At 42.6% G+C, this 24,116-nt stretch overlaps 1 protein-coding gene across 3 annotated transcripts in view; it reads right to left on the bottom strand.

Moving 5' to 3' along the window:
* PATL1 (PAT1 homolog 1, processing body mRNA decay factor) overlaps positions 1 to 23,250 on the bottom strand; it is a 107,070-nt gene extending 83,820 nt beyond the window's left edge. The window contains exons 1-10 of one of the 3 annotated variants that reach the window (XM_062196080.1): positions 23,153 to 23,250; positions 20,811 to 20,922; positions 10,837 to 11,054; positions 10,453 to 10,533; positions 9,733 to 9,927; positions 8,698 to 8,799; positions 8,176 to 8,265; positions 7,749 to 7,966; positions 4,250 to 4,339; positions 1,082 to 1,262 (exon numbers count right to left, since the gene is read on the bottom strand). In XM_062196080.1, coding sequence (XP_062052064.1) covers positions 1,082 to 1,262; positions 4,250 to 4,339; positions 7,749 to 7,966; positions 8,176 to 8,265; positions 8,698 to 8,799; positions 9,733 to 9,927; positions 10,453 to 10,533; positions 10,837 to 11,054; positions 20,811 to 20,922; positions 23,153 to 23,167 — 1,302 coding nt within the window. In that variant the 5' untranslated portion in view covers positions 23,168 to 23,250. Of the gene's footprint in view, positions 1 to 1,081; positions 1,263 to 4,249; positions 4,340 to 7,748; positions 7,967 to 8,175; positions 8,266 to 8,697; positions 8,800 to 9,277; positions 9,352 to 9,732; positions 9,928 to 10,452; positions 10,534 to 10,836; positions 11,055 to 20,810; positions 20,923 to 23,152 lie in introns of those variants that run through there. The other 2 variants (XM_062196077.1, XM_062196078.1) reach the window with 2 other exon arrangements.
* Between the last annotated feature and the right edge of the window lie 866 nt (positions 23,251 to 24,116).

Genomic DNA, 24,116 nt, shown 5'->3' with positions numbered 1-24,116 from the left:
TCGCAACACAACAAAACATGGCTGTTTTTTTCATTCAATAATTAATTTGGATAGTGGCAGTAACACAAACTTGAACTCTAGAAATGTTAAGACTGCTAGAAATTTACTTTATTAAAATTTTCTACCCTTCACAAAGGTTTTCCATGGAAATATCTCTAAAATTAGCCTATCAGTGTTCTTTTCCATTAAAAATAGAACTATTTATTTGACAGAGTAAGGGAGAGAGAGAAAGGAAAGACAGAGGGAAAAGAGGTCTTCCAACTGCTGATCCATTCCCCAAGTGGTCAGGCCTGATTTAGGCCAAAGCCAGGAGATTGGAACTCCATTTGGGTCTCCAATGTGGGTGGTTGGGCCTGAGTGTTTGAGCCATCCTCCACTGCTTTCATAGATGCATTAGCAGGGAGCTGGATGGGAACTAGAGCAGCTGATACTCAAACTTGTGCTCCAAAATGGGTTGCTGGCATTGCAAGCAGCCACTTAACCCACTGTGCCACAACACTGGCCCCTTTTGCAAAAAAAAAAGTTACTTGAGAAGTTACTTGAGAGACAGAGAGCAAGTGAGTGAGCAAACTCTTACCCAGGTTCACGCCCCAAATGCCTGCTATGGCTGAAGGTTGGCCTGGACTGAAGTCTAGAGCTAAGAATGCAATCCAAATCTCCCGTTTAGAAGGCAAGAACACAGTTATTTGAGATATTACCATTACCTTTCAGAAAGTCAGCACAGGGAGGGAGCTCGAGTTAGGAGCCAGAGCAAGAAACTGAACTCAGGGGGTTCCAATGTGGGATATGGGTGTTTTGACCAGCAGGCTAAACACTGCTCCAGACTATCAATATTTTTACCAGAAAGAACCAACATTATTGATTCCAAAAGAATTGAAAACATTGGTCTGAGGGCCTCTACTTGGAAGAATCCAAAGTCACATAGCACAGTAGTGTCTCCAACTTGAAAAGAGGACAGAATTTGCTTAGTCAATTTCACCCATCTGAAAACTACCTCAAAAGAAACTACCAATATTTAAATGAATATCCTCATCGATGTAAGAGGGCAGATTATTATCTTTGAAATTAGCAGAGTATTTACCTGATAATAAAAATCATCCAGGTAGGGATCAGTGCTTTGCAGCTGCATCATCTGGATTTTGGAGACCCAATCCTTTTCCCGCTGCAACATGAGGTTGGCATAGGGGTCTTTTCGGAGATGATCCAGATGACTGCTCCGATGACTTCCTCTATCTCCTGCACCATTAAGATTCCGATGCTGACTGAAGAACAAATATGTCATACTTACTCCAAGTGGACACATTAATTAAGCCTTTTAACAACAGAGGAATAAATCAGGCCAAATAAAGATTCTTCTCAGCTTATGTTTAAAAGATAATGAAAAAGGGTTGAGTCAACAGAACTTAAAAGGAAACAGCTATGCAATACATAATCAAGGAAATAAAACCAAGATTTGAGTATCTTACCATAACACTTTCACCACAGATGTTTGTATAAGCCTCACAATATCCCTATGAAGTAGTTTTCTTTTGTCCACTTTAAGATAACAAAGTGAGCCAAAGAAAGATCAAGTAACTTGTTGAAAGTCATACACCTTGTTTGACTATACAGTTTATACACATTTTTTAAAACTTGTTAAAAATATTTCAAATATAGACAAAAGTCCAGAATATACAATAATAAGTATTTATTTACCCACCATTTTGATTTAGTGAAAAAAAATTTGTTCATAATTTATTATAGCAACACAAAATTACATCTACAGTTGAAGGCCTCTTGTACTTCTCTGGATCCTAGTTTCCAGTTTCCCTTCCTTCACAGAAGAACCACTTTTCTACTGGCATGCATCCTGTTTTACACTTTTATTATATGTGTTTACCTTTAAATATTACACAGTATTATTCTGCATGCCCTTAAATTTGATATAAGTGACATGTAATTCTGCTTCTTGCTTCTTCATTCAATATTATGTTTTTCATAATTTTACCATACTGATAATATACCAGGTAAACAACAAAAAGTAGAACTGCTAGTGTAAGGCATATTCACACTTTCAATCTTATTCTCTACTGTCAAATTCTCTCTCAATAAGCTGTATGCTCCATCCTTGCCAACACTGACAGTGGTGCAACACTTCAGGTTTTACCTGTCTAAGGAAGTTAACTGGTTACTTAATGTTAATCTACATTTTTCTGATGTATGAGCTTGAACAACTTTTCATTTTTTGAGCCACTGGGATTTCTTGTATTGGGAGTTTCATGACTTGTCTACAATATTGTTCATTTATAGAAATTCAATATTTTAACAGTCAAATGCATTATCCTTTTTATGGTTTGTATTTTTTGTGTCTTTTTTTTTTTTTTTTTTTAAAGATTTATTTATTTGAAAGACAGAGTTACAGAGAGAGGTAGAGACAGAGAGAGAGGTCTTCCATCTGGTTCACTCTCCAGATGGCCGCAACGGCCGGAGCTGCGCCGATCCAAAGCCAGGAGCCAGGAGCTTCTTCCGGGTCACCCACATGGGTGCAGGGACCCAAGGACTTGGGCCATCTTCTGCTGCTTTCCCAGGCCATAGCAGAGTTGGATCAGAAGAGGGGCAACTGGGACCCAAACCAGTGCCCATTTGGGATGCCGGCACTTCAGGCCAGGGCTTCAACCCGCTGTGCCATAGCGCCAGCCTCTATTTTTTGTGTCCTGTTTAAGGGTAAATACTAGTTTATTCTCCCCCCTGCAAAAAATATTCTGGGATGTTTCTGCAAGTGAGAAGGAATCACACATACTCACAGAAAAACAGAATTTGAAGGCTAAAGACATCTCAGTTATCTTTGATGTTACAGCTTGGATAATAGTTTGGATATCTTTCAAAGGTTCATGAATTGGGCCGGCACCGTGGCTTAACAGGCTAATCCTCCGCCTTGCGGCGCCAGCACACCGGGTTCTAGTCCCGGTCGGGGCGCCAGATTCTATCCCGGTTGCCCCTCTTCCAGGCCAGCTCTCTGCTATGGCCTGGGAAGGCAGTGGAGGATGGCCCAAGTGCTTGGGCCCTGCACCCGCTTGGGAGACCAGGAGAAGCACCTGGCTCCTGGCTTTGGATCAGCGCGATGAGCCAGCCGCAGCGGCCATTAGAGGGTGAACCAATGGCAAAAAGGAAGACCTTTCTCTCTGTCTCTCTCACTGTCCACTCTGCCTGTCAAAAACAAAACAAAAACAAAGGTCCATGAATTGGCACTTGGGCCCCAAAGTCTTATGCTAATTTTAACGGATTAATGTTAATGGTTACTGAATTAAGGATGGAGATTTGATATAAGGCATTTAGAAGGCAACTCAAAGGTAAGGTCTTTTGGTTACTGGGGAACTGCCCTCAAGAAGTACTTCCTATGAAAGAGCTGATTCTACCAGCTGAGCATCTTTCCTGGCTCAACACGTAATCATTCCTTCCTTCATCCTCCAGCCTCGCCAGCTACTGATCTTGGACAGTGAACCTCCAAAAGTCTAAGCTAAAATAAACTTTCTTTTCTAAGTAGCTCCGCTCAGGCAATTTTAATATATTTGGTTTCTTTATTTAATATAGATGATTATAGAATATAAGTTCCATTAAGGTAGGGATTTTATCTGTTTTGTAATCTTTTTATTTATTATTTTAATTATATATATTTATGGATCACAGTATGATAATTCAATACATGTATTGAATGTGTGAAGATTAAATCAGGTTAGCACTTCCATCTCACTAAAGAGTAAAAAAACTTCTTTAAAAAAAAATTAGTTGTACATTTTTATTGGGTACATTGTTTTACTTTTACCACAAAACCTACCATGGTGTGTGGTACCAAGGTGGGATCCCATATATAAAGACATGTTTATATTTGTCAAATGAGGATTAAATAATTACAGGCAAAAATAAATAATGACCATTGAATTCACATGAGATCCAAATGCAAGGTTGGCCACCATATTTTAGGAGTATCTCTAATCTGAGGTTAAAATAAAGAGGCAGTTAAGAAGACAGTAAGCACCTAGAAAGCAGTATAAAATGTCTGAAAAAAATAAGATCTCAAAACTTTTAATTCTGGTAGTTGGGCTGGTGCATTAAAAACATAAAATGACAACATTTCTGATTTGACATTACCAGCAAAATAAGCTAAAGATAGTACATTTACTGCAAAAGTAAACTAAATTATTAGCATCTTAACACTATGAAAATTAAAAGCTAAATTAAGAAATCATAAGGGAGTAGGATGAGTACTTACTTTCTGTTCTGTTGCTGTCTCTGATGCAAGAGTCGACGGTGCTGAGGATGAAGGTGAGTTGTGTCTGGTCTAAACATTGGGGCCTGAGATCTAAGAACAGTGGAAAAAAAGGTTCTCAATTCTGTCCTCCTGGTGATTTGGTGCTCAATCACTTTGAAACAAATTTGTATTTACTTAATTGAAATTTTTATTTACTTAATTGCAGAAACACATAAAGAAAGAGGCAGAGAGATCGTCCCATCTGCTAGTTCACTTCTCAAATGCCTGCAAAAGCTGGGGCTGGGCCAGGATGAGACCAGGAGCCTAGAACTTCATCTGGGTCTCCCCCATGGGAAGTAGAGACCCAAGCACTTTAATGATCACTATCTACTGACTCTCAGGGTGAGCTGGATTGGAAGTGGAGGTACTGATATTAGGCACTCAGGTATGGGATGGGATATCCCAGGTGGGAGATTAAACCTGCTGCATCACAATGCCCTCTTTGATGAATTGACATTTTAAAGAATATTGTCAGTCAGTCCTGCATAACTTCATATAGGTTCACCCAAGGGACTTCTAGAGTCTCTCTCTCTCTCTCTTTTTTTTTTTAAACTTTATTTGAAAGGCAGTTAAGAGAGGGAGAGAGGGACCTGCGCTGTGGCTCAGTGGGTTACCGCCCTAGCCTGAAGTGCCAGCATCCCATATGGGCACCGGTTCGAGACCCGGCTGCTCCACTTCCAATCCAGCATTTCTGCTATGGCCTGGGAAAGCAGAAGATGGCCCAAGTCCTTGGGCCCCTGCACCCATGTGGGCAACCCAGAAGAAGCTCTTGGCTCCTGGCTTCAGATTGGCACAGCTCTGGCCGTTGCGGCCATCTGGGGAATGAACCATCGGATGGAAGACCTCTCTTTCTGCCTCTCTCCTTGTGTAACTCTGACTTTCAAATTAATAAATAAATCTTTAAAAAAAAAAAAAAAAGAGGGACAGAAATATCTTCCATTTGCTGGATCACACCTCAATGGTCACAATAGCTAGAGCTGAGCCAGACCACAGCCTGGAACTCCTTCCATATCTCCATATCTTCTATATCATTCCACTGGCAGGGGCCCAAGCACTTGCGCCATCTTCTGCTGTTTTCCTAGGGGCTGGATAGGAAGTGGAGCAGCCATGACTCAAACTGGTGCGCCTATGTTGGCATCAAAGGCAGTGCCACAACGCAGGCCCCTGCTAGAGTCTTTTCTAACGAGACCTTGTAAAAGCAAAAGATAGACTATTTTTTTAAATATATCCTCCCCGAAGCCTTAGTTCTCAATTTCTTAAATAATCATCATGAAATCCAACTGAATTATCAGTAAAGCAATATAATTGCTTTTTTCCTATAATTATTTTTTGCTCTTATTTAACAAGTCTCTCAATAGATTAATGTACTCAGTGAGTATGACATAGAAATGCACTATGTGAGAATGACATAGAAAACAAATATGGGATGATTAATTTTATATTTCAACTTGGATAGGTTATAGTATTTGATTATTTGTCTTTGGCTATTTGATAAAACTCCAGTTCAGATATTGCTGTGAAAGTATTTTGTATGTGATTAACATTTATAATCAGTTATCTTTAAAAAAATGAGATTTGAGGCCGGCGCTGTGGCATAGCGGGTAAAACACCGCCTGCAGTGCCGGCACCCCATATGGGCACTGGGTTGAGTCCCAGCTGCTCCACTTCCGATCCAGCTCTCTGCTATGGCCTGGGAAAGCAGCAGAGAATGGCCCACAGTCCTTGGGTGCCTGCACCTGCATGGGAGACCTGGAGGAAGCTCCTGGCTCCCGGCTTCGGATTGGTGCAGCTCCGGCTGTTGCGGCCAACTGGGGAGTGAACCAGTGGATGACGGAAGACCACTCTCTCTGCCTCTCCTCTGTAACTCTGACTTTCAAATAAATAAATAAATGATCTTAAAAAAGATGAAAATGAGATTCAACTTGATAATGTAGGAGGGTCTCAATTAGTTATTTTGTATGTGAATAACATTTTTTTTAAAAAAGAATTTATTTGAAAGAGTTACAGAGAGGTAGGTCTTCCATCCACTGGCTCACTCCCCAAATGGCCACAACGGCTGGAGCTCAGCTGATCTGAAGCCAGCAGCCAAGAGATTCTTCTGGGTCTCCCATGTGGGTACAGGACTTGGGCCATCCTCTCCTGCTTTTCTAGGGTCATTAGCAGGGAGCTGGACTTTAAGTGGAGCAGCCAGGACTGGAACCGGTGCCCATATGGGATGCCAGCATTACAGGCCAGGATTTTTAAACCACTGTGCCACAGCACTGGCCCCATGATTTATAATCAGTTACCTTTAAGAAAACGAGATTCAATTTGACAATGTGGGAGGGTCTCAATCCGTTAATGGCCCTAAAACAAAAACTAAAGTTTCCCAGAGAAGCAATTCTGCCTCAAGACTGAAAAAAGAGAATTCCTGCCTGAGCCTCCAGCCTGCTGGCCTACCCTAAATATTTCAACCTCAAGACCACAATTTCCAACTATTACTTGAATTTATGGTCTACTGGTCTTCTTTATGGATTTGACTTGACAGCCTCCACAACTGAGTCAGCCGATTTCTTAAAACGAAACACACACACTTTCTCTGTGTATATACATACAAGGAAGTATGTGTGTGTCCATGCTATTGGTAGTGTTTCTCTTGAGAACTGTGGCTGATACAATGATATGGAATTAAACACAATTTCACTGAAGTAAGATCTTAAACTCTTATTATAGAACCAGAAAGCAGAAGCAAGCAACTCAGCTAGTGCTGAGTTTAGCTGACTTCTTGCCATTACTATCCCTGTTCCTTAACATAAGGCAATTGTTTTAAGTGGTAAGAATTGTGTGAGGGCCAACAACTATGGTGTGGCAGATTAAGCCTCAGCCTGCAGTGCCAGTATCTCACATGGGTGCTGGTTTGAGTACTGGCTGCTCCTCTTCTGATCCAGCTCCCTGCTAATGGCCTGGGAAAGCAGTGGAAGATGGCCCAAGTGCTTGGGCCCAGAACTCACATGGGAGACCTGGAAGAAGCACCTGGCTTCAGATCGACACAGTTCTGGCCATTGTGGCTATTGGGAGAGTGAACAGCAGATGGAAGATCTCTTTGTCCTTCCTCACTCTCTGTAAGTCTGCCTCCTAAATAAATAAATCTTAAAAAAAAAAAATTGTATATATGTTACCATGTACGTGTTTTTAAAATGGGTATGAAGTAAAATTTAATGAAAACTTTATTAGAAGTAAGAGGTGATTAATTTGTAATGTGCAAATGTACAAAGGAGGCATGTAACTCTTAAGGAAATGTGACTCATACGAAAGCCTGGAGATTATCAAACATTCCTGTGTTTGCCAACTTGAGGATCCAATAACAACTCAATATGTATCACTGAGCAAATATCAAGAGACTTTTGTATTGCAAAACCAAAAGTCAATGAGCAAGAGACTTGGCTAACAATGTACAAATAGTGGCATTTGTTTTATATACCTTATGGTTTGCAGATGAGGTCCTGGGCCAGGAGGATGCTGCTGTGGAGGTGGTGTAGTGGGGGGTGGAGCACTAAAGAAGGCACGGAAGCCTGGTGCTGGGGGAAGCATCTGCCCAACTCGCCCTTGCAGCAGCTTGGGATTCATGGCAGCTAGTGGACTACCAACAAATCCAGGGACCCGTGCAAACTGGCTGGGAGACATGCGTCCAGGCTGTAGCTACAAGGAGGGACAATATATTAGATTTAGTTCATTGAAAACTTCCCCTGCTTCTATCCACAGAGAATTTAAAACTATTTCTACCAATGAAAAAAAAAAAAAGAGTGAAAAAACAAGAAGAGTTGTGATTAAAAGCAAAAAAAGTGATATCTAATGAACCTTAGGAAATTAGAAGGGTTCTTTACGGCTAAGGCTAAACATAGGCTTACCTGTGCTCCTCCAAGAAGCTGTGCTCTCTGGAGGGGGCTGAGAACAGGAGGAACAGTAGGAGGGAAAGGGTGACCCAGGAGGGATGAATTCTAAGGGGGAAAAAAAGGAAAAAAACTATGTTATGGAACAGGAAATCAATATAATGAGGGAATTCAGTAAAAATGTATAAGAAACTTGGATATGTAATATCAATCTCTCCACTGACAGAATCATAAAAAAAGAGATGATAAAACACTATGACCATATAACAGGAAATCAACAACTACACAATGAGCAATGGAAGTAGCAGCAAAGCAGATGACCAGAATGAGTTTGGATTTTTAAAGAAAAGAGTTGAGATACGAAACAAGTGACCACGTCCTTTAACCTGGGAACTATAAGATCCAGAAATTCAAGTATAGCAATTATAAAAATATATATATAATTTAGGAGATGTCAATTTTATACACTGATAGTGATTATACAGGTAGTGATTATAAAACACATATTGTACATTTTTGTTAGGTTGTAAAGTGACATACCGGGACACTGCAGAGCTGGTTTGGAGACATCCTCTCACCATAGGGAGCAGGATAACGTGGTGGCATTGGGGGCCGAACATGGACAGGCTTCGGACACAGAATCTATCGGGATAAACATATACACAACTACACTCAATGAAATCAGTTTTTCTTCCATCTATACTCCCTCCCCTCAAGTACTGGTAGAGACACAGAACTCAACACAAAGCCCTACTTCTAAGCAAATGCTATGGCTATGGGTTCAAATACAGAACCTTTGGTCATTTCCTCTCACAAATCAAGATGTGTCAGTTTTAACTGAGGAAGATTTAGCTAATTCTCCAGTTATCCCCACCCTTCCACGCTATCTGAGGGAGGTACCAGCAGATACTCTGACTTGCAAATTCTCTCCAAGAGGATATATTTTGGTAGCAGTGAGGGAGAAGGAATGATAAGAAAGCTGGAGGATTAACTAAGTCCTATTCTGAAGCCCCTGTGATATGGCCACCATGCTCAGCAATTTTATGATACATTGTGACTCCACCATTTCATAGAATATTGAGCCTAACTAGGCCATACCAACACCACCCTCCCCCCATACCTTCCAAATTGGCCTTCCTTTTCAGCTGCTGGTTTCAGGTGGAGGAAAGTCTATGGAACAGGACTGCACAGGCTCTAGGGAAAGCAGGGATATCTTAAAGGTAAAAAGGGATGTGGACAACGCTGCGTGTTCCCATTCCCCCCAGCTTTCAGTTATCTCTCTGCCAATGCTTTGGGCAGCCAGAAAAACATTTTTAAAAAGTATTTATGCATTAATGTGGTTGACTACCCTTCTTCTCCCCCAGTGAAAAGGCAACAGCAACAGCAGCAGCAGCAGCATAGGGTATTAGGGAATGTGTCTCTTATTTGTACTAATTTCTGCTCTAATTGGCTACTTTTCTTTCTAATCTAATGCCTACCCCAAACTTCCACCCCCCTCCCAGTATCACCAATTTCCCATATAATTTTGCCCAGATTCCCAATATCCTGGGCTGAGTGCCTGTTAATGAAAGGTACCTGCTGGTTGAAGCTGGGTACAGCCATCTGCTTAGGTGGGGTGCCTATGGGGACAGCTCTGACAGGAGGACTCCCAATGATAGGTGAAGTTGATCGCCTTGGTAATGCACGTTCAGAAAGGTCTCGATCATCTTCTGGGCCCTGTGGGGGCCTCTGAGGCAAGGCATATTCTAACACAGATACTGTAGGCATTTCCTAATTGAGGAAGTGGTTAAAAAAATTAGTTAATATGAAATGTCTAATAATCTGTGCAGATGACAAACACCTTGAAAAATTAAGTTTTAAATTTCCATTTATTTTTCATTCACATACAGCAAAATTTACTCTTTGGCATACAGAGTAATAGATCTGCAATTGTATTCAAGACACAGAATAGTTTTATCACCCTAGAAAGCTCCTTGGAAATGTCCCTTTATAGTCAACCCCTCCTGCCAAACCCAATCACTAGCAAACACTCATTTGCTCCCTATCCCTACAGTTTTGCCTAGACATCTGAAGCAATTCAAATCATACACTGACAAATTTGAATTCTAACAGTTCCTTTTTAGCCTCTACCCCAGAACCTGAGGAAGGGTATATCAACAGTAATAGATGCAGTAGTCAATATTGGCAAGTGATATGCATCTATACATTCTTTCAGTGAGGAAAGGCTAAAAATAGGAGGCAACTTAAAATTTTTGGATATTAAGAATTTTACATAAAGAAAAAAATGTTTAATACCTGACCAAGCAGTGGTCCTCGGATTCGCCTCAGAACTTCAGATCCATCCCAGATGCTAGAATTCAGACTTCCTGGTTGGGGCTAATAAAAAAGAAAAACATATATACAAAGTTAGGAATAGTGTGGGCTCTCTGGGTGAGTTATCTGCTTTTGGAGAGCAAGGTCCAAAACAGTCTCCACTGCTAAAGTATAAGAAATTACAATGCTCTAGAATATAGCTTAGTTCCCAACTTCAACTTGAGAACCAGATCGTAAGGATTACATTATCAATTGTCTATGGCACACTATAATCCTTTCATTATAGAAGATGAAATAAAGTAGCAAAGCTCAATGTTGCACGTTAATTATTAGTCTGCTACAATTCTCAAAACAGAGTTAACTTACTTGCAAAACTGGCCTGGTTTGCACTGCCCTCATGATAGCTGGATCTTCTAGTTCATTTTCAATCACCATCTTACTGAGCCTTTCTGCCAGATTCTCCTCATGGTCACCCAACAAGTCCATCTCATCCCTTTCTCCATTGCCTGTTTGTTCATTAACTGCCACTGGTAGCTTCTCTTCCAATTCAGCCAGGCGCTCATGTGCTTCTTGCCAATCATCATCTATAAGACAATATAGTCGTGTAAGAAATATAGTGGAATGTAGTGGACAATGGAATGAGTTTTAGAAAAATGTTCTTTTAACCAAACAACTACAACTCCAGAAGACAGGTGAAGGTTAAATTTGCACTTAGAGATATCAAATAAAGTCTGAATTAAAGGATACAGAAAGTGAGTTGTTTTTTTTTTCTTTATTATTTAGAGCAAATCACATTACATCAGGAATAAAATTCAAGTATTTGAATTAACAGCTTAAAACATTACCTGTGCTGTCAAACTATATTCTAAAATTGATTCCTAAACTGGTGACAGATACACACACACACACACATATACATATTACTGCCTGTTAGTTTTGAGATTCTATGACATTTCAAGCCAAAACGTTAAGGAAATTATAGGTAGGACAGTCAGTAGAAAACTCTTAAAATGAGAGATTTGTCAGTTTTGAGAAAGAGCCAGGAGAGCAGTTTGGAATAAAATGGCAAGAGTAGAAAATGAGCTAGGAGGGAGCTGGCGCTGTTACGTAGCAAGTGAAGCTGCTGCCTGCGGTGCTGGTATTCCGTATGGGTGCTGGTTTGAATCCTCGCTGCTCTACTTCTGATCCAGCTCTCTGCTATGGCCTGGGAAAGCAGTAGAAGATAGCTCAAATCCTTTGGCCCCTGTACCAGCATGGGAGACTCGGAAGAAGCTCCTGGCTCCTAGCTTTGGATTGGCTCAGCTCCAGCCAGTGTGGCCATTTGGAGAGTGAACCCGCAGGTGAAGACCTCATTCTCCCTCTACCTCTGCCTCTGTAACTCTGCCTTTCAAACAAATAAATACTAAAAATAGAAAATGAGTCAGGAGTCTTCTGGGCTACTATGATCAAAATGGGAGGCAATGCAAGTTTTGATGTGGCTTAACTTTTAGAATCACTCTGGCTTTTGTGTTAAAAATGGATTGGGGAATGGGGATAGCTGTGACAATACTGGAAATATGGTAATCTGCCAGATGGCTATTACAACAGTCCAGGGGAAAAGTAATAATGATTTGGACCAGAGTCAATTCCTCTCCTATTTTAATTACGTCTTTGTTATTCCTGCACACTACTATGCAGTATGTAGCACTGACACTAATGTGGTTTTCCCATTTTATTTGGCTGACACAGCATTTTTGAGTCCCATTACAGCATGGATTAAACCCTTCAGAACCCTCAGCTCCTCTAGAAACCAACCTTCCTTTCATCCCATCTCTAATTCCAGTTCTCTTCAACCTAATCATTCCATTCTGCTTCAGTCATAAAACTGTATTCACCATTCTGATCCCTTTCAGCTTTTCCATGCAAAAACCTCTCCCTTCACTGAAGTTCCCCCTAAATAATACTTTCATTTTAATTCTATCTTCACTTCATCAAAATGTGCTCTACTTAAAAAAAAAAAAAAAGATTTATTTACTTGAAAGAGTTATGGAGACACAGAAAGAGAGATCTTCTATCTGCTGGTTTACTCCTAAAGGCAGAAGCCTCACTGGGTCTCCCATGTGGATGGCAGGGGCCCAAACACTTGGGCCATCTTCTGTTGCTTTTCTCAGCAGGAAGCTGGATCAGAAGTAGTGCAGCTGGGACACTGCTGTCACCCATATGAAATGCTGATGTCACAGGCAGCAGCTTTACCCGCTATGCCACAACGCTGGCCCTCAGTGTGCTCTACTTTTTAACTCCAAAAAAAAAAAAAAAAGTTCTTTTGTGTATATGTCATGTACTTTATTCTTATTTTAGTTATATGCTTTATGCTTCATACAATTCAACACACAGGGATAAAGACTTTCTTTTTACTGCTAACATTGTTTTTTTAAAAATTCAAGCAACACAAAAACAAGTAACTTACAAAGTAAAAGTTATTCATAATTCCACAGTTAAGTTTTTGAAACTACAAACCATAAAAATTTTGAGTTTTCAAAATTTTTTAAAATTATTTTGTAAACCTTTTGTCTTTTTTTTAAAAGTTTATTTTTATCTACTTGAAATGCAGAGAGAGATCTTCCCTTTGATGGTATACTCCCCACATGCCTTTAATAGCTAAGTGTGGACCAGGTCAACCCAGGAGCCTGGAACTCCATTTGAGCCCCCCAGGGGTGGCAGAGGCCCAAGCATTTGGGACACTATCTGCTGCCTCTTTAGACACATTAGCAGGAAGCTGGATTGGAAGCTTAGTCGCCAGGACCTAAACCGGCACTCCGATATGGAATGCAGGGCTCCTAAGTAGTGGCTTAACTCTTTATCCATGTTCCTTTTCCTTAAGCAATACATCTTGGACACCTTTTCATGCTGAAAATTTAAGTATAATTACCAATAATGTTATCTTAAACTTTTCAATACCTATATAAGACTTCATTCTAAGGATAAACTGTAATTTCATTTACTTCCTACTGATAAACATTTGGATAATTTAACATGACAATATTGTACTGAAGTGGTGGTCATTTAGCCTAGTAGTTAAGACACCACTTCTCAGGAGTGCCTGAGTTAGATTCTAGGTTCCAGTTCCTGACTCCAGCTTCCTGGTAATGCAGACCATGGGAGAAAGGGATGATACCTCGAGAAACTGGGCTCCTGCCACCTACGTGGGTGACTTGGATTAAGTTTCCGGCTCCCAGCTTCAGCCAGGTCTAATCCTGGCCCTTGAAGGCATTTGGGAAGTGAACCAGCAGATGAGAACTTTCTGCTTCTGAAATAATAAAAAAAAAAAAACCCCAAAACCAAAAAAACCCTGTAATGAACATTTATATGTATATATATTTTAAAAAGTTATCTTTTATTTTTTAAATTAATTTATTTCAAAGGCAGAGTTACAGAGAGGCAGAGAGAGAAAGAGACAAGTCTTCCATCCACTAGTTCACTCCCCAGATGGCCTCAGAGGCTAGAGCTGGACTGATCTGAAGCCAGGAGCTTCACGTGGGTGCAGGGATCCAAGCACTTGGGCAGCTTTTCCATGCACATTAGAAGGGAGATGGATTGGAAGTAGAGCATCTGGGGCTAACTGGAGCCTATGTTGGATGCTGGCACTGCAGGTGGCGGCTTTAACCTCTACACCACAGTATCACCCCTATATATATATTTTTTAAAATAAATATTTAAGGAGGCTAATTCCTTATCAGGAGCATACTAAGTATTTATAATTTGCTGCTTCTATTTTTAAAAAGATTTATCTATTTATTTGAAAGGCAGAGTTACAGAAACAGAAGAACAGAAAGAGACAGTATGAGAGACAGAAATCTTTCATCTGCTGGTTCAGTGCACAAATGGTAGTGATAGGCAGGGCTGGGCTGAGCTGAAGCCAGCAGCTTGGAAATCCATCTCTGTCTCCCATGTGGGTGGCAGGGGCCATGCACTTGGGACATCCTATGCTTTGCCTGGATCAGAAGTGGAGCAGTGGGGAGTTGAACCAGTGCTCATATAGAGTGCTGGTGTCACAGGCAGTGGCTAAACAAGCTGTGTCACAAAGCCAGCCCCTTGCAATTTTTATTATATAACTATATTTTACACTAGTGACCCAAAAAATGAGAAAAGAACTTCCAAATTTATAATTGTTACATCATAGGATATATTGTCTAAAGCCTTTGGAAACACTGTAATCCTGAACACCAATTATGGGAACCAGATCCTTAAACTGTTGATCACCTAGCCATCACTGGGATAAACATGGACAAGAACAATAAGAATATTTATTCTTACCTAAGCCTCTAGGACATGGGTTGTTTTTTCTAATCAAGGGAAGTTCTCTTCCTCAACCACAGCTTCCTCTTACTAAGGCAAGAGGCACTCTTCTTCTGAAATGTTTTTTTTTTTAATTTTTAATTTTTAAATTTTTTGACAGGCAGAGTGGACAGTGAGAGAGAGAGAGACAGAAAGGTCTTCCTTTTGCCGTTGGCTCACCCTCCAATGGCCGCTGCGGCCGGCACACCACACTGATCCGAAGCAAGGAGCCAGGTGCTTCTGGTCTCCCATGCAGGTGCAGGGCCCAAGAGCCTGGGCCATCCTCCACTGCACTCCCGGGCCACAGCAGAGAGCTGGACTGGAAGAGGGGCAACCGGGACAGAATCCGGTGCCCCGACCGGGACTAGAACCCGGGGTGCCGGCGCCGCAGGCGGAGGATTAGACTATTGAGCCGTGGCACTGGCCATCTTTATTTCTTTTTAAAAGAGATTTATTTAGGGGCTGGCGCTGTGGCATAGCAGGTAAAGCCACTGCTTGCAGTGACGGCATCCCATATGAGCGCCGGTTCGAGTCCCAGCTGTTCCACTTCCGATCCAGCTCTCTGCTGTGGCCTGGGAAAGCAGTAGAAGATGGCCCAAGTCCTTGACCCCTGTACCCATGTGGGAGACCCAGAGGAAGCACCTGGCTCCTGGCTTTGGAATGGCGCAGCTCCAGCCATTGCGGCCAATGGGGAATGAACCAGTTGATGGAAGACTTCTCTCTCTCTCTGCCTCTTTTCTCTGTGTATCTCTTTCAAATAAATAAACAAATCTATTTTTTTTTTAATTACACAGGGTATTAAATTAAATTACACGGAGTGAGGGAGAAAGAAAGAGACCGGCAGAGAGATCATCCATCCACTAGTTCAATCCCCAGATATTTGCAACAGCCAGGGTTGCGTCAGGCCAAGGCCAAGAGCTCCTTCCGAGTCTCCCACATATGTGGAGGGGCCAAAATACTTGGACCATCATTGACATTTTTCCCAGGTCATTAGCAGGGAGCTGGGTCAGAAGTGGAGCAGCTGGGACACAAACCAGCATCCCCCAAATGAGATGCTGGCATCGCAGGCAGTGACTTGACTATGCCATAACACTCGCCCCTGAAATGTTATCTTAGAAGCAAAGAATTTAAGGTATCCTTTTCATTTTGATAGTTTCTGACCAACATAACCTTGATGTGCTCAAAAAAATGGAAAAATCTTTATTAGATGAAAATTACAGTGTTAATTTAAGTGCTCATTCATCTGAAATAAATACTGTTAAGGTTCAGTGTAACTAAAAATCAACTGCGGAATTAATATTTTTGGTGAGGAAGAGTGAGTGAGAAAGGATAAACTGTTGTTTGCAATTTTACTAACCCAACAATGCCAAAAGAGTAAGGAGGTTATAATCCTGAATTCAGGGACTTTAAAAATACTTCCAAAATTTATTTATTTATTTATTTATTTTTGGACAGGCAGAGTGGATAGTGAGAGAGAGAGAGAGAGAGAGAGAGACAGAGAGAAAGGTCTTTCTTTTTGCCATTGGTTCACCCTCCAATGGCCGCTGCGGCTGGCGCATCTCGCTGATCCGAAGCCAGGAGCCAGGTGCTTCTCCTGGTCTCCCATGCGGGTGCAGGGCCCAAGCACTTGGGCCATCCTCCACTGCCTTCCCGGGCCATAGCAGAGAGCTGGCCTGGAAGAGGGGCAACCGGGATAGAATCCGGAGCCCCAACCAGGACTAGAACCCGGTGTGCCAGCGCCGCAAGGCAGAGGATTAGCCTGTTAAGCCATGGTGCCAGCCAACTTCCAAAATTTAATAAGTTGTTAATTGATTGGCCCTAACACATTGCTTTCCGTCCCCAGTTCTCAATTTTGTTTCTGGCTAACTTAACCAGATCCCACCAAATATGGATACTCTATTTGTCCTTAATAAGATGTAAAAAATACTGGTTAAACAGCCATATTCTGTGCAAATGGGTCTTTTGTGAATTATTGTTTTCAAATGTGCAAGCAAAGATCTATGCTGTAGAATACATTATCATTTTAGATTTTTCTTGCTCTAATAAAGCAAGCCATCTGAGGTGGTGTGTCAGGGATCTCATGCCCTTACTATAAGAATATTTCATAGGGCTGGTGCTGTGGTGTAGCGAGTGAAGCCACTGCCTGCACTGCTGGCATCCCATATGGGTGCTGGTTCGAGTCCTGGCTTCTCCACTTCCAATCCAGCTCTCTACTATGGCCTGGGAAAGCAGTGGAAGATGGCCCAGGTCCGTGCACCCCTGCACCCACATGCAAGACACAGAAGACACTCCTGGCTCCTGGCTTCAGATTGGCGCAGCTCTGGCTGTTGCAGCCAACTGGGGAATGAACCAGAGGATGAAAGACCTTTCTCTCTGCTTCTCTTCCTCTAACTCTTTCAGATAAAATAAACAATAAATCTTTAAAAGGAAGAAGAAATGATTTAATTTTAGGGCAATCTCAGTCCTTAAGATTATAGCAGTTTTCAATTAGAGGCAAATAGAAAGAATAGGGGGAGCCCTCATAAGCAGAGACAGGAGATTTTTCAAACTTTATCCAAAGACTGTTTAACATAATAGATTTACACTAATTGTATTTATAGTTACTTAACCTCTCTGTTATTCTGCTTCCTCATTTGTTTAAATGAGGATAATAATAGTATCCAACTCACAAGGTTGCTGTGAAGGTTAGTAACGTATGTAGAACATTTAGAACGGTGCCTAGCACTTACTAAGCAGCATATAAGTGTAAGCTTTTATTTTTAGAGACTGAACTGGGTTTACTGCAATATAATTTATTGCTCCAACATGATGCAAGCATTTTTTTCATGCAGAAGACAGTCACTAATTTCTTAAAGTGATATCAAATATGTGGACAGTGATCTAAAATATCCATTGCACTAAAAGTTATTACTCAAGATGATCTCTCCATGTATTAAAAATCAAAGAGAAACTCTAACAAAGAGATTGTTCATTGCACTCTGGAAATCAACGAGGAGGCAAAACAATTCCTTCTCCAAGTTCAAAAATGAGGACATATTACTTCATCTTAATATGTATATATCAATTCCATCAACTTCATTTGCTGAAAAATAACATTCAGAACATTATTTTAATGGAAAAAGAGTTTTAAAAACACATGTTTCTAGCTTCTATTTTATAATTATTAATAATCTTCCAAATATAATTTTCAAAATTCACACAGTTTTGTGCACTTGCAATTCTACGTCCCTTTTCCTGTGATCTCCATGGAGACAATAGCATCTTGTAGCAGCATTTGGTTGACCGCCTGGTTGTTGAAGGCCTTTGTTTGTTTCATTATAACTTGCTGTAAACACTTAGACACTGTAGTATAAAAGACAGGGTTGAGAATAGTAACCAATGATCCTAAGAGTAGCATTAACCAAGTAATGAGAGGATTTTATAGAGGAGGAGAAATGGGGGGGTGTCTCTGGACCCTTGTGGAGACAGTTTGATGCATGTGGTTTAAAGCTGATTCCAGCTAAGACTGGGAGAAAAGCCACTTAACTTTTGCAGGTAGTGGGGTTTGTCTGTAGAGAAATTCTGAACAATCATACAACATTAAGTGGGGAAGAGGACCATCAGTACACACAGGTTGGGAGTAGAGCCACTGGTGGTAGAGTAGAGGCTATGGTTACAAAGGAATGAGGCCCAAGTGGGCTAGATACCGAGGACAGAGTTGTTATTAGAGAACCTAAGAAAGGTGCTAACTAAGCTACAACTAAGTTTTCTGATTGAGAGGCAAATAGAACCTGACAGAAGGGGCTTGATAATAATCAGGTGGACTTTAAAGCGTTGTAAATTATGAGGCTCAGACTCATCTATCTCTTCATATAGCCTACATCCTAAGGGAGGTGTGATCCTCCTTGGGAAGGCACTCTGTTGACTTTCATAACCTAGCTGGCCTGGGAGGAGAGCTGGCCAGGTAAAGGCAGGTGGCAACTCCAACAGGAAATATACAGTTCTGCCTGCAGTGTTACTGACCCTATTTGGCCATCTCCTCAGCAGCAGTGGTCACCTTGGAAGCTGGGCTGAGTGAAGGGCTTTTCAGCTTAGAGCCAATAAGATCTGTGGCTCTGACCTGGGCATCCTTCGACTCCAGGGCAGGTCCATTTCCAGTGATCCAACTCTTGGCTGGCAGAGCTGCCAGGGCTCTTCATAGCTGACTTCTGCTGAAGCCCAGGCTTGCCACATTGAAAGCCACTGCAGTGGACTGGCCTGTTGGGTCTCCTTGAGGGCAGATCACTGCGCAGAGCTACATTTAATAGGCCTGCCACCTATCTCTACTTTTCTGATGCCTAGCTTTCTTTTCCTCCTGATTTTTGTTAAAGCAGACCAGAGGAAGCAAGTCAAAGGGGTGCTCAAGTCCCATCTCTAATCTTCGGTGGCCTAAACTAGAAGTCTGTAGTCACAGGCATGTTCTGTAGTAGTTTATGTTGAGGCAGACAATGCCCATGAGGAAAACTCTATTTTCACTTTAAAACTTTCTTACCCTTTGTTTTGAAAGGGAGGTCTTTTCTGTTTACTGTTTACCTCGCTGATGGCGAAGTAAATTTAGGACAATAGCATCTTGAATCATGTCATTCTCCTGGACAATCTCATCTCCTTACAGTATGGATATAAGCCAAAAAATTTTTGATTTCCTCACAATCACTCTTACCTTGTACCTTCAACATTCCTTTTGCTGCTCTGAAATCATGACAAAGTTTTAGTTCTCTAATGAATTTTGTAAATGACTGACAATAGCAAACACTTCCATTTTTGGCAGTTCATTCAACTCTGTGTAAGTTTTAATAAACTTAAGCTGTTTAGGTCACTGCAAAACCAGTAAGATCCTTATTTGTCCTTGATACTGAAGATCTTGAGTACTCCTTATTGCTAAATTTCCTTTTTCCCTTATTACTTAACTGTGAACATTTCTTACACTGACAGAAGTGCTGTGATTGATTCACACATATTTACAGATCCCAACATAAACACTGTCATTGTTATTTTCCAACACCAACAGTTAAGGCAAAAATACCTACATTGACTCTTCCCTATTCGTTTTTTTAATTAAAAAAAAAAAAAGTTATTTATTTTCATCTTCTTGAAAGGCAAAATGACACCAGCCCAGAACTTCCTCTGGGTCTTCCACATGAGTGGCAGGGGCCTGAGCAATTAAGCCATCATCTTCTGTCTCCCAGGATGCATTAGGAGGCTGGATTGGAAGTGGAGTAGCTGGTACTAGAACTGGTACTCTGATATGGGATATGAGCATGCAAAGCAGTGGCTTAACCTGCTGTACTACAACATAAGAAGTAAATTTTAACTTTTAGTCTACTTATTCAAATGAAATGTGTTCTCCAACTTTACCATATAAACCTACTTCCTAAATTTTCTATCCTAACATTTATAAATGTGGTTTGTAAGTTTAATTTGACTCTTTAATTTTTTATACTTTTTCCATGTCCTAGATTATTAACCCATATCCAGGGACAGAAAAAAAATTTCATCTGCGCACAACACTTTTCTAACTTATGAAGATTATCTATCACCAAAATTCTTGGTATAATGGCATTTAATTTTTATTGAAATTGCTATATAACAAGGTTATTTAATATACTAGGAATGGACTGAATTCTAAAACACAGATCTGCATTCTAGAATCTGAATGTTCTACTATTCATTAGTTTTCCCCAAGTTGTATGTTCTACAAATAAAAAATTCCCCTCCCCTTGGATTATTTTAAATCTCTTGTAAATATCTACTTCTCTAAACATTTGAATTTCTTCTTGTGGCACCCTAGAGCCACAGATCATACAGCTGGAAGGGACCTGGTTTTACAGGTGAGGCAAAAAGAGCTCCAAAGGAGCAGGGTAGAAAAATATAGTATCCTGAGATCAACAATAGAACACTATCCTGAAAAATTAGTGAATAAAGTTACTCCCACTAAGATAAAGCAGGTATAAATAAGAGCACCTGAAAAGAGCAAGAGACTGCAATTATAAGACAAAGAAATTACTTACCAACTGCACCTGATCCAAATGTATCATCATTGAATTGATCAATCTCTTCATCTTCTTCTCCCAGACCCTGAAATGCATCTTCATCTTCATCTAGAGGACAATCCTCCAAAGACTAAACACAAGATAAAGTGGATTAGCTATTCATGAAACACACCTCATTTTTAAAATGTTCTAAAAATGTTCATCTCACCTTCTCAATGAACACAATAATCTCATTCTTTTTGTAATGATGACTTTTTTTCTATTCATCCATCTCCCTGACACTGGAAGAGTTCAGTTATCTTCTTTCTTTTGGTTTCCATTTCCTCTTTCTTATTCCATTTAATATCTTCTCTCACAAGCACCCGATTTCTTTATTTTATCAAGAGTCTAATAGTAGCAACTCCTCATGCAATCAAGAAATTATGCCTATCACTGGTTAGAACGGTTATGGTAATTAAAAACGAACACTTTGTTATCTTGCTTGAATTTTGTATCTTTTTAAAGAGTTCTCACTTTCCTTGTTATATTCATGTTATCATTTCAACTATTAAAGCTTTCTCTTCACTTTCCACCCTTTTTTCCTTCTACTTCCTAAAGGCCTATACTAGTGATAAAACAGAAAGCCAAGTTTTCGACCACAACTAAACAAACTCCAAGAAAGCTGTGATATGTTCAAGTTTTGGCTCCACTCTTATAAGCAGCGTTAACACCGCAACAGATTTTTTAAAATTAATTCATCTGGCCGGCGCCATGGCTCAACAGGCTAATCCTCCGCCTTGCGGCGCCGGCACACCGGGTTCTAGTCCCGGTTGGGGCGCCAGATTCTATCCTGGTTGCCCCTCTTCCAGGCCAGCTCTCTGCTATGGCCCAAGTGCTTGGGCCCTGCACCCGCATGGGAGACCAGGAGAAGCACCTGGCTCCTGGCTTCGGATCAGTGCGGTGCGCTGGCCGCGGCGGCCATTAGAGGATGAACCTATGGCAAAACGGAAGACCTTTCTCTCTGTCTCTCTCTCTCACTATCCACTCTGCCTGTCCAAAGGAAAAAAAAAAAAAAAAAGGAATAAAATTAATGCATCAAATACCTTGGGACAATCTCCTGTGTTTCAGTCTCTTAACTCATAAGGCATAAACAAATCATATACTTTACAGTTGTGAGAGGCAAACTGATTTAGGCAAAGACTGTGGATTGCTGAACAAAAAGCTATAAATATCACTGCAACATCTTAAATGTATTCTACTTTAAACATTTCCTCTTTCACTCCATTTTCCCTTTTCTCTTCCACTTTATTCAACTGCAAGTCTTTTCTTTTGGCAACTTCTGCCTTTGCATTTCATCATCTCTCAACATGTTTACACTGGGTCAGTTTGGTCGTGGATCACTCCTGTCAAGGGTATCTGTTCCCAACTTTCAAAGATTCAGAATTAGAATTCCACACTTACAGTGGGTAGCTTTGTGATATATCTTGCCTATCTACCTCTTGGCTAGGCTGTTCCCTCAAGGAAACCTTAGGACAAAGGGCAGTCCTACCCATCCCAGAGCCCTCACAAACTTGCACAAATGAGACAATCAACTGCCTCCACATCACTCCTTCCCAAACCACAAAGATCTACTTTAACCCGACTACTTTTTTAAATGAAAAAAGATTCTTAGAGATCACCTAGACCAGTCCCTTCACTCTAGAAACTCCGGTGATTAGGAGCCGCTCAAGGTCAAACTGCGAGTCGGTGACAGGGTCAGGGCTCTAGGCTGTTGCTACATTCCCGGGACCGTCACCAAACCCACGGCTCCCTACACTTGCCTACAAGGAACTTCGGCCGGACACGCCCCCCTTCCAACTCCAAGCCCTAGGTAGCAAACAGCCTGGGGTCCCAGTCGAAGGGCAAGTCCAGCCCTCCGGACCTGAAGGCTGGCTGAGCGTTCGGGGGCGTGTGTGTAACGGGGTGGGGGTGGGGGGTGGGGGGCAGATTCTGGGTCCAGGGCGGGAAAACTCCTCGCTGGGCATTCCTGGATGACCGCTCCTCAAGGAGCCACCAGGTAGCTGCAAGGCGTTCTACTCCAGGGCTCACCCCGGTCAGCGTGAGGGGGTGGTCCGGTCACAGCACTTAGCGGGCCCTCCCCACCTGAAAACAGAGACCAAGTCTCCCCAGCGGCAACTGATGGGGCAGTCCCGCCCCCCGAAGCCAGCTCCCAACCCGCGGATTAGCAATCCCCGACGCCGAGCCGCTCGAGCTCCGCTCGGTCCCGCGACTCCCACAGCCCACCCCCTCCCCCCTTAGGAGCCGCGGACCGGCGAGTCGGGGGTGAGAGGAAAGGGGGCGCGTGAGGGAGGGAGGGGTCACTTCCGGTCGCAACAACTCACCTCGTAGCGGAACATTCTTGGGGGGGGGGGGAGGGAGTGGGGAGGGGAACGGGGGAGGGAGGGAAGAGGCGCTGACTCCTCGAGCTTCTCCGCGCGCGGGTCCTCCACCGGCTCGCGACCCCTGGCCGCCGCCGTACGCCGGAGCGTGCGTGGGAACGTGCGCAGGCGCACCTAGGGAAGGGCGGCCACCCGGCTCGGCGCCTGGCGGCGGCGGCTGCGCGGGGACAGATTTGGCGTCCCGCTTCCTAGTCTCAGCGGCGGGAAGGAGGTTCCACGGCGAGAGACTGCGCCTGCGCCGCCCGTCGGGGGCTTTTGTAGCGCTGAGGGCTTGCGGCTCCGCCCCTCGGTTGCTCCGCGCCTGCCTAGCGCCCAGCTCCGAGCCGAGAATCCAGTCACGAGTTTTCCGTCATGGACGGGGCGGAGAAAGCCTTAGTGATTGTCACTAGGTAGGCTCTGAGGAGTCGCGCGGCTGAGCTGGGAGACGTGAGGATTCCTGGGGTTGCTCTCCAGCGTGCAGCCCGCCTTGGGGCTGTTGGCGGAGCCTCTCGTGAGGGACGCGCTCCTCGGTGCCCTCGTCAGCGCCGTCAGCGGCCTGAGTCTACAGCGCCCAGGCTGGGATCCGTGACTCAGAGTGATGACGGCGCCGGGTTTTAAAAAGCCGAAGGCAAGAGCCGGGAGGTTTGACGTCGGGTGATATTTTTAGGGTCCAGGCGCCTAAAGGCACGAGGAGCGGGAAGCCGGACCGGGAAGCGGGGTCGACGGACGGAGGCAAGGTCACGGAGCCCGGGGGCACCTCCGGGTGCCGCCACGTTCTTAAAGGATCCAGCCCGGAGAAGTTTGCCGGGCGTATAAGCCGGTTCCAGGAGACTGGTGGTTTGCAAACCTGGTCCAGCACTTTCCATACGTTTAATCCTGTTCGAGCTCCCTGAACTCTTCCCGCCCCCACCCCCCAAGGGCTACATTA

This window comes from Lepus europaeus, chromosome 7, assembly GCF_033115175.1.
Source record: "Lepus europaeus isolate LE1 chromosome 7, mLepTim1.pri, whole genome shotgun sequence".
Taxonomy (NCBI): domain Eukaryota; kingdom Metazoa; phylum Chordata; class Mammalia; order Lagomorpha; family Leporidae; genus Lepus; species Lepus europaeus.
This window is presented reverse-complemented; position numbering and strand designations above follow the sequence as displayed.